Raw genomic sequence first — 16,760 nt, forward strand, 5'->3', positions numbered from 1 at the left:
TCGCTTCGGGAAGAAAGAGTTTCTCACAACAGATGCAAAGGAAGCTGTGACACCGTGTCACAAGTCCTATCGCTGGTATGAGGACGTGTTGTGGAGCATCCGGAGATATTATCACGTGACAGAGCGTCAGAGCTTCGTGTTTAATGTAACAGAACAGACGGAAATAAAACAACCCTGCAGCTGTAGAGGAAGAATGCAGGAGGATATTGGTCTGATGGTGCCGGAGGGAAATTAAGAAATTAAGAGGAATGAAGGATTTATAATGATTTGATGAAATACGTTGGAGCTGGATGTGAAATAAAAAAAAAGAGGCAGAAATGTCCGGTTGGAGGACGGCTGCCAAATGTCAAAGTGGAGAACTGAGTCGCTGGAGATCACTTTGCCGGATTCCATTCTTGAAATCCATGATAATTTTCAAAATAATTGGTCTTAAAAAATCCTGAAGTGGATCCAGAGCTTGACAGCGCTGCCATGAGCAGGGTTGCTGAGCTGTAATTGGACACTTGCCTATTTGAGTGGAGCAGTTTAGCAAAACTGTAAAAGACGTTTATTTTAAATTTTGGAGACGTCCTTGGATAGCTGTCGTTTTTTTTTTTTTTTTTTTTTATGCAACTCGTTTGGAACATGCGATTTAGAAGTTGGATTTTCTTTCACCATCACTTCTAAAACTTTATTTTATTGGATTCAATTATCTGTGTGGCAAAAGTTTCTTACATTTTTAATCCAAAATTATCAATTTATTAGGAACCAATTGAATCTTGTGCTTCACTGCTGGTACTGTAATTACTTTAAATAAAGCTGTCATGGATTATTAGCTCCTTATAGAGCGTTCCTTCTCATATGAAGAACCCAGCATGAGATCGTCCGGGTCACACCAACAGGAAAACGTTGTACAAAACCAGTTTGCGTTCATCTCAGCCCAGTGCTCGCCGCCGCAGCTGTGAACCCACTGGGACATTTTCCTGAGGAAGAGTTCAGGAAGCTTTGGGGACATGTCCAGGCTTCAGTGCACGTCTGAAAGCAGCTCATGGTTTTATTATCTATTTTATTTTATGAGCAGAGAGCGTGGGCTTGGTTTGGTCCTTCAGCTCTTTCACCAGACGACCAGCAATTTTTCTCACGGCGACTAGTGTTCGAGGAAGAGGGCAATTTTGTTTTTCTCCCGGCACTCGACATCTCTCAGCCAGCACTCTGCCCCTGTCCTGCTGTTTAGTATTTAACAACAGAATGGAGTTGAATGAGCACCCAGTGCTTTCCGGTCCTTTGATATGTCTTTGTTGCCGACTGCAGCGGCTTGGCTCCCTGCAGACTTCAATACAAGCCTCTCCTGCTTTATTCAGTAGGAAGGTTCTATTTTTATGCTATTCCTCATGAGGTTAGGTTACTGGCTCATACATGGGATCCCATGCTTTTCGAATGTATCTGTGCAGAGTAGTATGTTTGTGTGTGGGTGGAACCTTATCCAGCCCTTATAGACATAATGGGGCTCTTACTGCAGGGGCCCGGGACAAGGGGGTCGCCTGTTGAAGTCGAGGCACGGCCCTGCAGGATTTCCCCCGTTAACATCTTCCTCGGAGGGGACGGCTTAACACAAATTGAGCCGTCTCGCTCGGCTTGTTAGTGAGGGGGGGCAGCGGCGGGGCCAGGAGCCCGGAGACTCGGATGACATTTGAGGGAGCCGACTTAGAGGCTGGCCTTTTGAAGAAACAAGCCACAGAGAGGCGGGATCACTAATTAGCCCTCTGCGTCCCCCAAGTCGCACAACTTACTGTCTTGTTAGATTTCACACCTCAAGTTCAACAATAATGTGAGAGGATAAGATTTAAATTTAACGAGGGAAGACGGGAGAAGAAATTGAGCGGCGCTTCCCTCTTGAAGAAGTTTGTACAGACCGAGTGTGAAACTTACATCTGTCTGTTAATGTTATCTTAATATCAGTGGTGCTGCCTCGGAACATGACTTCATAGCCCAATTTTTAAAATAATTTGAAGTCCAGGAACGGTAATGGCTTAATCCCTGCATTCATTAACATTTGTGTGGCTTGGATTTCAGCTTGACCTTAACAGAATTACACCATTCTGCATGAATAAGAATCAGTTGAGCAGGAGTGGAGGTGCAGAGGGAGCTCGATAGTGCGTCTACAAGGGGCCGTAAGCCTGTCCCCTTTTTTACAAGCCAGATCTACGATTGGCAGTTGGCCATTATCAGCTGTTGGAGCAGCACCCGGGCGCACAGATGCAGCAGTCACCGGTAGTTATTTTGTTTGTATTTGATTGCGCATGATGCAGACGAGCAATTAACAAAACAATGTGACACAAGCATAATTCATTCTCCCAGCAAATTATATTGGCTGTTTGATCCGAGAGCTGGTGCAAGGGGGGGGGGGGGTGGCAGGCAGGTGTTCCATCTGCAGCTCTCTGCCTCACTGCCGACATGCTACTGAGCAACGACAACAATGTTCACATCTCCAGTTAGAGGTGGACAGGCAGCCGTCAGCCTGCAGGTAATGTGATGATCTGAAAAACAAACCTTGGATAATGTTTAATGTGAACCCTAAATGATAAAGGTTAACATCCTCCCTAACAGACGTGTGTGTTTACATATTCCACGACATCCGTGCTAATGTCTTTCCATCTCACACGATCACATCCCCTGAAATCATCAATAAGGACTTACGACAGCTAATAATATCACTAATGAGCCATATTGAGTTTTACTTTCATGTCGGCGCTCATTTTGTCACACTGGCACACTCCTCAGATGATGGATATCTCGCTCGGGAATGAAAGTCTTCAAAGTCTGATTATACTCTGCAACTCGGCCAATAAAGTGATCTTCATCTTTCTCTCCCTCTCTCCCTCTCTCCCTCTCTCCCTCTCTCCCCCTTTTCTCTGCTGGCTCAGAGCCACCCAGGCCTCAGCAGCCCCCCTCAGCCGAGAGGGACCAGACGTGCGTCGTCCTCTCCAGCTCCGACAGCGAGCCGGAGCTCAGGCTGGGAAAAGCCCAGCCTCTGAAAGCCTGCAAAGACAAACAGAGCAAGGAGGAGGAGGAGGAGGAGGAGAAAGGGAAGGATGAACTGCTGAAAGACAAACAGAAACTAGGAGAAGCAGAGGAGGAGGACAAGCGGCGGCTCAAAGGCAAACAATCAGCGGGAGAGCGAGGCGACAAGGTGGCTGGCGGTGGCAGCTGCCTCCCCCCTGACCACACACCGGGTAATCCCACCTGCAATCTTCTCCTTTTCATATCTAGGGAAATTGACTGGTGCTTCATTGTCACCTGCCCATCTAATGCTGTTTAATATCAGCACTTCAAACCAATAAGGGACTATATCTCATTCCATATGGGGCTAGGCGTTATTATTCTTACTATTATTAGTATCTAGTTTGGCATATTGCCTATTTCTGCACTCAAGAAGCTCCAGAGTGCAGCTTGTTGAATCAAGTGACCTGCTTCCAGTACTGAAATACACACAATGCTCGATAACTGTCCAGCAGGTAACTGATGAGCTCCTGACTGGCTGTTTTTAATAAAGTGAGCCGGTGTCTAATTACATAAAAGGCACAGGTTCCCCCCGTGCATCCTGTTTTCCCCGTCCACTCTGGTTATATGTGCACATGTCTGCGAGTCTCTGAGGGACGTGAAGAAACAAATTCCCAATTACACAGTGTGTAATATTGCAAATTAAGACCTCTGTGTTCAAGTACTTGTGTCTCGAAGGGATACACAAAGCAATAAATTGCGCTAATTACAAAGAACTAATTACACCGAGTGCAATATGAAGAGCTCTAAAAAAATTGCCAGACTGGCAGAGTCTAAGAAAAGCCTGTGACCTGGGTGTTGCCTCTGAAAGCAGGCGGACATTTTGGGTCAGAGTTAGTGAAGGATGAAACTGAGCTGATAGCAGGTACTTAACAAGGGAATGAATATTGCCCGAGCCATTTCAGTTTTAACAGGCAAGCTATCAACCCCTTCTCCCCTTTAGCTTCCTGAGATTAGTGTGCAACAACTTGGCACATTCCTTTCCCTCACACACACACACACACACACACACACACACACACACACACACACACACACACACACACACACACACACACACACACAGAGACACTTTGACATCTATTAGTGCCGAGAGATTGTCAAGTGTTTGATTTCATCATCTCAGTAGCTGCATGTGCCCCCTAATGGTCGAGGATCGGATCCCTCTGCAGCCTCCCCTGCAGTGCCTTGCCTCTGCCCACACTCAGTTCCCGAAAAACTCTATAAAGGTGAGCAACAAGGCTTTTCTTTTAGAAAGAGGACTTTCTCAGCCTTTTTCCCACCATGGCAGTGGGAGCGCTGGTTCGAAAGCCGGCGCCTATTCTCAGATTTCTCTACATTTCGACAGCCAGAGAATCAGGGCTTCTTGGATGGGAAAACTGGTTTGTTGGTCTTGAACTAACAACTGCTCTGAGACCGGGGGGCGGGATTATGTTATTACTATCTATCTATCTATCCATCTGTCCGTCCATCCATCTATCTGTACATCTTTCTGCTGTATACATCTCTACACCCATCTATACATGTATCATCTGTCCGTGCTTTAGCCTTGTTGGTGGTTAGTGAGTTTGTTAGTCACATGCCGTTGCCAGTCTGTCTCCGACCGTGTGGGTTTTAATATGAAACACAGCAGTTGTCCAGTAGAAGTGACCTATGGGGTCAGCAGCGGTGTCTAATAATTTTTCCTCCACCTGCCTGTGGTTTTAGAAGGCAAACCGCAGAGCTGTCGGCCGCCCCCACCTCTTGATTGCTCTGAGATTACTTTCCTCACTGCACAAACAGGCAATCACTCCCGCTCCACCTCTCCGTCTCCCGCCCTCCTCGCTGTCTGTCGCTCCGTCTATCTGCATGAGCCAAACATTTAAAAACGCAGATACACGTTTTCTGGAATGTTGGTTCAAATGTTTCCCGCAGCATCAGCTGCAGCCGAGCGCCTTCCCGTTTGAAGAGTGTGGGATTTTCATATCTTTTTGTTTCGATCCTGCAGAAGATGAGATGACTCAGTCCAATTAGGCGTTGTTTTCTTTCTCTCACAGTAAAATAGCGGATAATTCCCTGGGGGTGTTCTGAAGGCACTGTTCATACTGTGTAAGTGACAGTCTAATAAGACGGCTTTGTAAGATGAATTGCCCCCATTGTATAAATGGCCCACTTAATGCTGCTGGCGCGTTCCACCACTGCAAACTGGGGACATGGTGGTGGTGGTGGTGGGGAGGCACGCCTTCAACAAATATGGGGTGCACATTGCTGAGCTGCAAGGTTTCATAACAGATGAGGAAGGACAGATATATGAGATTCAGTGAAAATCTATCGTCCTGAGAATATTTTGGTTCAAGGTTTATAGATCTATATTTTTGATATTTCCAGCAGCCGCACGTGCTGAGATCAGAACAGCGTGTGCCAGAGCCGGGCAAATTACACCTGGAAGAATGGCGAGAATAAAAATGAAAGATGTGGACGTTGTGCAGCATAGGTCAAGAGGAGGAAATTACTTGTAACAATGATCTCAGCGTGAAACAAAAAGATTTTTAACGCCGTATTCCATCACAGATATTAGCCAGGTCAGTGGTGGAAGCTATCATCAATTCTCCAATGTGGGCAGACATTTTAAATATGATTCACTTTTGAGTTTTGAGGCTGTAACGGTGAAGAATAAAGAAATGATTGGTGTTAATCAGTGAATGAAACAGTAGCAGTCTGACGGCAATAAATAAATGAATACAAAATATAGTGCATTATGAATTTATCAAAAAAGACAAACAGAACAGAAATATTAAAGGATGATAATATGAAATATCAGTGACTGTTGGATCATATAGAGCTTCCCAACTGTTTAACAGCTGCACCTCAACATTAAATCTCGGTTATCTTTTCAAAGTACAGACTTTTGGCTTCATTACTGGATAGTGGGAGGAAACAGAGACCTGTCGTCCATCTTTACACACAGTCTATGGTTCCAAGCAGTTGTAATCTGGCTTTCTATAATGCCATGGTACCTTAAAGTTCAAATGAATGGCTCAATTGGGCTGACAACCTTGGGAGGGATATCTTTATTCCTCTATGTTCCAGTATAACCATCATAGACCTCGTCCAGGTAGATGGCTGCACTTGTTCCACGGGAAACAGTCTTGTCCCAGACTGTGTCGCTATTTTACTCCATTATCAAGCCAAATGGACACACACACACACACACACGCATAGACACACACGCACGCACTAGACAAGGCAGACAACTGGCCACACGAAGTGATTTAAGGCAAGTATCATCAGAGTGTTATAGGTCATTGTCTAAATGAAGCGTGGTCGAGCAGCGGCGGTCTCATTTCCAGCGCCTGACCTTTCCCTGCTCGGCGCTGGCAGGATGAGCAAGCTACACAGCTGACATTAATGACCCGCTATGTCTCTTCTCTCCCTCTGTTTCTCTCCTCCTGTGACTGTCATTTTATCACTCTCTCTCTCTCTCTCTCTCTCTCTCTCTCTCTCCCTCTCTCCCTCTCTCTCTCCCTCTCTCTCAGTCTTTGACTTTCTTGCTGTTCTTCCCGTTGTTCAGCAAATTCTTGGGCAAACTTGTGAAAAATAATTTGGAAGGTGCCTGTCAAAGAAATGGGCTGCAGTGTTACACAATAGAGTGCAACTGAATAACGACAAGTTTAATTTCTACACACGGCCTGATCGCACTCTCTAGTATCCACTGTGTTTAGATCCACACTATGTGTTGTGTTATCAAACTAGAGGGGGTGTTAGTCGATGACATGACTCGTTGCCTTTGTCAGAAAAAACAAAGCATGACTCTGCAAATGCACGGCTCATTTTTTTCCACCTATTATTAAATCAGAAACCTGAAACTGGTGATCTGGATGTGGTGTGACCGACCAATCAGGTCCAATTTAGGGAGACATCCTGTCTGTACTCCAGTCAACTGTGTGTTCAACACTGACAATATGGCACATAAGAAATTAATCCTGACATGGGTATTAAGATAAATTACCTAAAGACAAAGAATAATTAAAGATATTAGTCATTTTAAGAAGTTTTTGTGGAAAGATTTTGAAAAAATATGTATTTGTGCTTCTATTAATTGAAAAGAACCAGGAACAGTGAGTCGAGATCTCCACATGAAAGATGGAAGGAGGGAAAATTCATTTCTATTTATATGAAAATGTCACAGATAATTACTTCAACATTTTCATTTCATATTGTAATTATTTGATTCTCGTATCCGAACCCATAAATATAGGATCACACATTCAGACCCATAATGCATATGCATACTCATTTCACACTAAAAATGTCATATCTTCTCAATATTGTGTTCTGTGTAATTACATTTACAAGCTGCCGAAGTTTAATGTCTCTGCTTCCCATTGCATCAGCGGCCGAGCAAACACAGACACCAATAAAGCTGTGAAAGCCAATGATGAGCCGATAATATGTGCTCAGTGCGATATTAATCAGCCTCTCCTCCTCCTCCCGGCAGACCTGAGAGCAGCCGCGGGTTCGTCTTCTGCTGCTGATGCTAATGACGACGATGAGGACAATGATGGCGATGACGGCAGCTCCACCCGACCCGTCTACCCGGGCCTGCAGTTCTGCGCCAGCCAGTACACAGACCGAATTTATCTGTACTCCAAGGTACTGCGAGAGATTGATTATGCATGTTTAATCACCCTTGGACTCCGAGATGTTTTACTCATGCTGAATAGATGATGCAGGAAATGCTGGAAATTGTGGGACACTTGGGGTTTGTCTGTGTGTGTGTGTGTGTGTTTGTGTTTGTGTGTGTGTGTCGATGCCAAAAAGCAGTAATGTGGTAGTAAGAAGTAAGAAAAAAATCAAATCCATGAATCTGAATTGGCGAATGCAAAATGTAATTTCAGCCTATAGCGATATATCAATCAAAGAAATCAAAACTAGTTTGATGAAGTCATGAAGCAGAGTAAGATTAATGGAGTTTATTTTCCAGCAAAAACCCAAGTCTGTCTTCAAGGTCTGTGTGATTTCTCCTTCCTTTCTCCTTCCATTCTCTTCCATGTATGCGTCTCTTGTGCTGCAGTGTGACACACTGTGACCTGGTTGAATTCACTCTATTATAATATCAGGTGTTTAGTTTTGGAACAAAATATTCTTGAAGCCATTTATAAAGAAAGCCAAAGTGCAGAGCTATCCTCTGCAGTGTCAGGAAACAGGAGCTCTTTCTACTTTCTAAATGAAAGTCAGAATTGTCTGATGTACTAATCATTTCAGGTCTCAAGGCAGTGAGAAGAAGTGAAGCTGCACAGGAAGGTGGAGTTTTGATACTTTCAACCTCCTGTTTGTTCCTCGCCAGCTTGTTCCTGTCATATTCAGCTGAACACTGAACAGAACTTAATTAATTCCTTGTTTTTTTCTGAAAGGGGAAGTCTCTCTGAGATCAGCATCTCTTTGACAAGATTGAGCCGCGAACAACAATGCAGTTATAAAAGCAAGAGACGTGCTGTTCTGTCACACGTTTCCAATTAGCAAACGGGAGGGATGTGAGAAAGTACACACAGACATCATTAAGGAAGTCAAAGCTTAAGAATAAACCAAAATAAAGGTGATTAAAACACCTGCAAATCATTCCATATACAATCTGTCTGGCGCCGAATCCAACTGTGTTTAATTCACACTTTAAAAAGCTGTGCAGGTATAGGTTCAGCTCTGTATTAGAGAGATCCTGAATAACCTCGACAACCTTGATTAATAATCCTGTCTATCGCTGCGGGAACAAAACGCTGTCTGAGTCCGTTCAGATGTTTTTCTTTTCTTTTCTTTTCTGCCTGCGAGATTGATCGGGGCTGTTTGGTAAAAGAGGAAAGAAAAGCTCTTTGAATCCATTAATATTCTCTCATTCAATACCAGTGAAAGGTTTAGGAATTACCAGAGGATTACCAAACCGATCGCCAAACTTCTCCTTGTCTTTCATCTCCAAGCCTCGTGTCTTTATCAGCTCTCAGGGAGACTGTCCACCAAGGACTTCCTTCAATATATCTGGTCTTTTCAATAATAATTGAAATGGTAAATCAAGATCATTTAAATTGTCAATTCTGAAAAAAATATCCCTGATGATGTCACACTGAGGGTTTTAAGTTGAGTCTCATTTCTTGGTTCTTGGTGGATTTTGGTGCCAGTGGCCTCATTGTCTGTCTCCTTCTTTTGATTGTTACCATATCTCAAAAACAATGTCAGGGTAGGAGAAACCACAATGGCCACAGCGGGAATAGGAATTACATCACTCATAGATTTACAGATATCTTCGAACAAGCTTTTATTAATTCATTTTCAAAGAGCTGATCGAGAAAGAGCAACAAAGGCCCTGAGCCAGAGAAGAAACTCCAGAGAGTCCCTGGCTGAGGGCTTTGGTTTGAGGACGTCAGGTGTTTCCTTCAGATGATCAAGTAAAATGTGCTTTTGCCATCGAGCTGAGACAAACCATATAATTTAACCCTGGTCTGACAACGACTCCACTTCTGAGAATTCTCTGCTCTGCTCCTGAGGGCCACTCGCCAGCCGACCCCTGCATCGATCGCGTTGGGATACTTAACACCTTTTGTTTCATTCATGAGGGATCAGCTTCCTTCCCCACGAACGTAGATAAGACACAAGGTGGTTTTACATAGAGAAGACCAAAGCACTGAACTGAATCACCAATGGAATATTACCCTGATGGCAATAGACAAGTGTCGCGTACGCGTGGCTGAGACGATAAGCCGCGGAGATAAATGTCCCCCGCTGTCGTTTAAATGATAAACTGGAGGAATTCTGTCTGGAAAGCTGTCAGGTCGGGATAATCCTGGACCAGCGTGTGGGATTCACTCAGGGGGCCGCTCGGCGCACAATCAGGGGGAGATTTGTCACCGGGGATTGGATGAGAAATATTGAGAGTATTAGGAATTTTATGTCCATTTTCTACACATCAAATTGTTGTTTTATTCAAGGAGTCAGGGCTCCTGTGTGCTCTGAGGCGGGTGGGGGGGAGGGGGGGAGGCAGATGGGTGAGGCTTACCACATCAGGATGCTCCTCGCACACGTTCTACTTCATTTGAAATCCTTTGCTGTGACTCCCCATATTGTGTGGTTCCCAGTATGACTTCACATCATCATTCAAATCTCACATATAAATATATATATATATATATATGTGTGTGTGTGTGTGTGTGTGTAGAATTAGCCACGAGCATCTAGTGAGTTGATAAGAGCCCTGGGTTTTAATAAGGTAATAAGTTAGTGGATAGTTTTGTGCAGAAACTGGTGAAGAAGAGCACACACACACACACACACACACACCCACACACACACACACACACACACACAAATCCTTTTTCACTATCTTCAGTTGGAGCCATCTCATTAGTTGTGACTGCGACTCACTTGCATCCCATGTTTGCTAACTAGATCTTGCATGCGAGTGTAAACATGTGGCGCTCAGTTAAAAAAGAAATGGAAATGTGGGGAGAAGTGCTACATGCAAACATTCACGCTCTGAAAAATTAACATTACTGGTAAATAACCCCGACAGGAGCCCTTGGTCGCACAAAGAAATGAGAACGACAACCTTGCTTAGCTATTTTTTATTGTCTCTTTGTCAGTTGTGTGTGTGTTTAACGATGACTTATTTCTGAAGTTATTGTTACCAGATTTTTAATGACACCGGATGTTTAAACACTCATGAGCTTGGTAGTGTCGACGGCAGTATTCCTCCTCCCAGTCGCACCAGAGCTTTAATCCTGCTCCGTGCTGCTGCAGCACAACCCGCTGCACCGCTCCCCTGACGCCCCATGATATTTATTTTACCATAATCCAAATAAACACGTGGGCCTCTGTGCACGGAGGATGCAGCACAGGAAAAAAACTTCCTGATGTTGATGTGTATCTCCAAATCCACGTGTCGGCTGCCAGTAGGTATTAACCTTTCAGACGTGATCCTCTCTCCTGTCTCCTCCTCGTCCTTCATCTCCATTCCTTGACTTCCACAAAGTAGCTTTCACCTAAACTCACTGGTCAGCTTCCTTTTCTTGGTGGAACGCCTGTCTGTGGTTTGAGTGACGTTAACACCGAGGGTCAGTGGTTGCTTGTGCTTCAAACTGTCAGTAGTTAGCACTAATGAAGCTGTAATAGCTTTTTGCTTATTTTTCACAGGTGCATCCAAGACGCCACAGTATGATTATCTATAATCACAGGGAGGCACCTCAGGGTATATGGATTTACATTATTTCTGGTACCGATACACATATAGTGTCAAATGAGAACCAGCGTCTCCTAAGTGGTGAACATAATAGAATAAAGAGCAGGAACGAGAGATCCTCCATTACCATGGCAACCAGTAAAGAATAAAGTGCGTCCAGATTACAGAAGTTGAATTTAATTAGACTCGGCAAGTAAGTCATTAAAAATCTGATTGCTTTGCTGAAGAGACTTGTAGCTTCGGTACAAATTGAGCTACAGTGAACTGTGTTGCGTGTAAAGGCAACAACACCTGTTATGTAGCTTCTAATAATAGAGAGACGTCTATTGTTCTACATGTTCCATACGAACGTTCAGTAGGTGCTGCACACTACTTATTACAAGGTTGCTCGTTGTGTGTTTGTTGTTTTGTTTGGTAGTTTTTGCAGGATTACGGAAAAGCTGCTGAACAAATTTCCATGCAACTTGTTGTTCGGGTGTTTTTGCTCATTAGCCCTAAATACAGAGTTTAACCGAGGCTGCACTTATTAGTTTTGCAGGTATTCGTCAATAAATCAATAAAAACTACTACTACAAATTCAAAGAAAAGAATATTGCACTCCAAATAATCACTAAAAATACACAATTATTTATGTATAGCATATCATTTAAATACTGGGAAGTTGAGGGTAACGCCCCTTTTAATTTCTCATCTTATAATTCTCTCATCCCTCATAAAATTGATATTGAATTGTTAGCATAAAAAAAGGCGTGTCTGTGATCGCTCCATGTTAAACAACCCCAGTATCGCCCTGACTTGTATTCTGGCCAGGCGAGTGAAACAATAACTCGTGTGTTGCGGCGTCACTCGCTCAGAGAGACGCTGAACGAGGGAACCATGCGTGGTCGTTCTTGTGTTTGCTTTGATTGCACCAGTGAGTCAGCAGCAGCGTCCCACGTCTCACCAACTGTTTGGACAGGAAAACACGAGGAGCCGGGCAGGAACCTCCGAAGAACACGGAGGGACTGTGTGTGTGTGTGTGTGTGTGTGTTTGTGTTTTGTGCTTCAAAGAACCCCTGAGTGTGTTTTGTGGGTGTTTCTCTCTCTTTACTGTGCTAATTTTGGTCCAAACTATTGTGGCTCTTTTCTATGCACTTGTATTTGTGATTTTGCTTTTAAAAAAAAACTGACTGAAGATTCATCGCTGGTTCGTTTTCTATCAACTTAACATCTCTGCTCAGATTCAGTTTAAAGGCTTTAATCACCTGGTGCCATTTAGTGTCTAATGAATCTATAAATTATAAAATGATTTAGCTAATTCTCTTAAAATCAAAGAAATGTTTCATCTTTTAGTCAATTGTCATTTCTGATTATATGATCCTTCATTATCATTTACACCTGTTTAATCAGAGTAGATGTTTAAAGTATGATTTATCACTTAAACTGTCTTTATATCTGCTTAAAACTACATTCTAATGTGTTGTAGACATAAAAATACATAAATTATACATGAGTCACCATTTGTGTGAATCAACCCCTCAGGTTCATAACAACATTTTGTGTGTTTTTGTTTTTGTTTGCTGGAAAGAGAACTTTGCCAATATTAACAATGCTCCACAGACGATCCGGAATAAATTTCAGATGATGATGGTGGTGTGAGTGGAAACAAATGTCTCTGCTTAAGGCCGTCTTCTCCGTCCCTGTCTCCTCGTCTCTTAGGACGGTACCGCGTTGAACTTGAGCTTCATCCCTCTGGACATCAAACTAACCAGCTGGGACGACCTGCCCGAGGCCTTCACACGGCGCCGGGAAAATCGAATACAGGTCTGTCCTTCCCGCCAGGCTTTATATGTATGTGTGGGTGTGTGTGTGTGTGTGTGTTTTGCTGCTCATGAATGCGTGTGGGTGTTCATGTGGATTGGAGTGTTAACATGAGGGAGGTGCTCCCGGTTTAATGTGTCTTCACTGTACGAACGCTGGGTTTGACTTCTAGGCTGTAAAATGTGCCAATATTTTTCTTCTTGTGGTTGATTACAAAGACAAGACTGGATCGGCACTAAGTAGATCACACACCAGACACACAAGACTACACACACACACACACACAGGTATCAGTCGTTTACATCTGCCTGATTCTCTTCACTTCTGCATTATCATCTTTCTTAATTTGTACAATATCGCAACCTCCTACACCGTCGCCATGTTTGATGATGTCAGAAACTCTTGACTCTGTGCTGCCCTGCAGTGGATGTATTGCTTAACAACCATGCAGAGTTATAGGATGAGAGTATGTGGGCGGGGACGGTTATATCGTTTTTTGTATGTTAGCAGCATAAATGAGCCTTTAAAGTTAATGGGTTCTTTCTTTGGCGCGTGCCCCACACTCCCACCATCTTTCAAGAAAATCAGTTTTGGCGTAATCCTGCTGACAAACAGACAAAAAGCACCGGCAACACAAACCTCCTTGGTGGAGGCAATAAATGCAACTGCATGCATCCACACAATTCCCAAGAAGACAGAAAATCCTGAGTATACTCTTGAGTGTAGTAGAAAGTTTCGGCTGCTTTGAGGACGACCTCAATTTACCTTAAAGATGAATTAGTCTCACTCGGATCCAGTGAGGTTGAGGCCATGGGCTTGTTAAAGCTAACAGATATAAATGTGTGAGTGTGTGTGTGTGTGTGTGGGTGTGTGTGTCACTGCCATGTGAATCTAATCACACCTCCCATCATGAGGAGGAAGATCGGGCAGCGCTGCACCAGCAGCCTGACAGATAGGTGGAGTGCGGCCGCCCACCTCCACCACTGCAGAGCCTGGAGGGGGAGCGGGAGGAGGGGTTGAAGGAATTATGGGTAGGGAGGGGGGGGGAATAGAGGGGGCGTTTTGGAGGTCTGGGCCGCCAAGGAGACCTGCAGAAGAAAAACTGCAGTTTTATGAGGGTCGTTAAAGGAGACGGCTCATCACCTCAAACGACCCCACACGCCAACCAGCAAATATTAAATCCTGCAATCCGCCGAGCCGCTGACAGACGCCTCAGCGATCACCTTGTTTATGCCGGTTTGTTGAGCAGAGGCGTGAGCTGCATCCATCCTCTGACCCATCACTTACGCCCTGTTACACTCCCATTGTCCATCAGAATCAATACTGAGCAGCAACACGTCTCGGACCGGGCGGCAGCCGCGCGGAAACTCAACTCGCACTCGGTAAAAACCACGGAGCCCGAGGCCGCTCGAGCAAACAGCTCTGAAATAAAGTCATGGTCAATCATTATACAATTGAATAATAACAGAATAATCTATATTTCATTAAACAAATATATATGGTTTTAAAGGAATGAGACAATGCAATCTCAGCTGCTATGCACACTGTGCATTTATGTGCTCCTGGGGAGGCCCCTCTTCCTGATTTGTCAGGTCGTTGCTCTGATTCTGTATTTTCATGTGCTTTGAAATCGAACTCTAGAAAAACACATGTTGTATTAACGCGTTTAAACAACACGTTGACACCTCCTTCCAATATTTGCATGATAACAGAAAGCAGAGAATAGTTATTAGGTGTGACAGGTAAATATATTGTGTTCGCTTCTGGCTCCAAATGTGCAAGATGGCGTTTGTATTTGGATATTTTATTAAAGTAAGATTAAAGATGTGGCTAAATAACCTTGTACCAGGCTCTGGACACACACACGTCACACTTGTCAAAAGGATCAGTTCATTGTTGGTTTTGTTCTTTTCACGTGGCAAGAACAGAATTTTGCCACCTTTATTCTTTAGGAGTTAAAAGCAGGATTAACATACGACTCTGTGCAGCTTCATAGAGCCAAATCAAAGGCTTCCCACTCTCCACCCACTCAATGACTGCTACTCACAGATTAACCCCTCTGACCTTTGAGAGGCTGGAAGATGGAAACACCTCCCACTCTCCTCCTCGTGTCACGACTTTTGACATCCGATTCAACTCCTGGACTTTTGCACGACCCTTTGGTGACCTCTGGAAACTGTTGACGTGTCAGGGTGTCTCCAAGGCTTCTCCGTCGTTACTTCCTGTCAGGGAGTCTCCAGAAAATCCAGTGAATGTAGAGCAAGGTTCCTTAAAGTGTTCACATGCAAACAGTTGCTCTATGTGACGGAACTTTCCACTCGCGGTTCAGACTCGACCCTGGAAGAGATAAAGGATTCTGGATCTGAGCTCCCGACCGAGCTCTCGAGGTGGCTCTTAAGAGGTGAAGTGTTTCTTAAGCAGGGGAAATTGTGTTAATTATTTAAGATAACTTTACCAGAAGTGTTTAGTATGTTGTGTTATTTCTTCCCTTGCTTTTAGACAGTAACACAAACCACCACTTTACACACTTTAAACAATTATGCGAGAATCTGCTCTGCTTCCTCTCTGTATGTTTGACTCTTTTTCTACATATTCCATCTATGTCATAGATCACTGTCTTAAAATACCCTCATTAATAATCATTAATAACCATTTTCTCCCACATCCCCCGGATCAGATCAGGCTTTTTATCGTTTGCATCTTCTTCTACAACGTCTCCTCTCCATTAGAAATGCTTTTTAAGAGCAGTAAGTTATATTTCTGTCAGAAAAATGCATTATTCAGCCGCTAAACCATCAACAAAGCAAGCCTGGCTGGCTTTGAAAAGTGTCTGTATAATGCATGCTGAGTTTTATCTTCACTGAAATAATCTTTGTGCGAGAGAAAGTATCATCCATGGAAAAAAGAGACACCTCTCAAATGTAATATACGTAGGTAAATTGCCCATTAGGCCTTGGTGCTTGGTGAGCTATTTTCTTTGAATCCTTGACTTGGCTGAGAGCATATACAGCTCTCTCTTGGTTTGATGAGTTTTGTTCAGCTATCTGGAAAACCGTCTCTGTGTGTGTATTATTGTGCATTTGTGCTTTAGATTGTTTGTTTGCAGCTCGGGTCCATTTTTCCAAATTGAAAAAGTGAAGAAATATTTTTTTGCCTTTTAAAGAGGCCCCAGCGTCCAATCTATCAATTTGCGTGGAGGCAGAAGGCTGCAAAGGTTTGAGTTTCCAATTGAAATTGAATACAAAGTGAGATGTGGTGTCCTCCGTGCAGGTGCTGAGGATGGTTCAGGAGTGGGGCAGCCTGGCAGCCATGAAGAAGAAACTGCTTCGTCGCAGCGGCCTCCTCTTCCACAGCCCCACGCTCGGCCTGCAGCAGCTGGCCGCCGCCCAGCGCCCTCACTCCAGCACCAAGAGGTCAGTCTCACGCTACTTTGACTTTCAAAAACTTCGCTGTGATTTAAAATTCTGGTGCTGATTTGCTAAACCCGTCATATCCCAGCAGCTGAAGCTTTCTATCGGCTCTGTCATGCTAGAGATTCAAGACAAAAGGAGAAATCTGAATAAACGAGTGGAGAAACCGAAGGAATGCAGATGCTCCCACACAGGAGCACTGTAGGATTAAACAATTAACATCCAATAATGCTCTGTGGCATGTATGAAAATGCTAAACAGGCCCAATTGATTCTGATTTTGTATGAAGGCGACGAGAGAGGCTTCAT

At 43.9% G+C, this 16,760-nt stretch overlaps 1 protein-coding gene across 1 annotated transcript in view; it reads left to right on the plus strand.

Annotated features, from left to right (window-relative positions):
• Window positions 1–16,760, plus strand: part of zranb3 (zinc finger, RAN-binding domain containing 3) — a 63,391-nt gene that overhangs the window by 32,575 nt on the left and 14,056 nt on the right. Inside the window, exons 14-17 of the mRNA XM_053416926.1 lie at window positions 2,904–3,212; window positions 7,517–7,671; window positions 12,941–13,045; window positions 16,313–16,455. Of these exons, the coding sequence (XP_053272901.1) occupies window positions 2,904–3,212; window positions 7,517–7,671; window positions 12,941–13,045; window positions 16,313–16,455 (712 nt within the window). The remainder of the gene's footprint in view (window positions 1–2,903; window positions 3,213–7,516; window positions 7,672–12,940; window positions 13,046–16,312; window positions 16,456–16,760) is intronic.

Source organism: Pleuronectes platessa, chromosome 24, assembly GCF_947347685.1.
Source record: "Pleuronectes platessa chromosome 24, fPlePla1.1, whole genome shotgun sequence".
NCBI lineage: Eukaryota > Metazoa > Chordata > Actinopteri > Pleuronectiformes > Pleuronectidae > Pleuronectes > Pleuronectes platessa.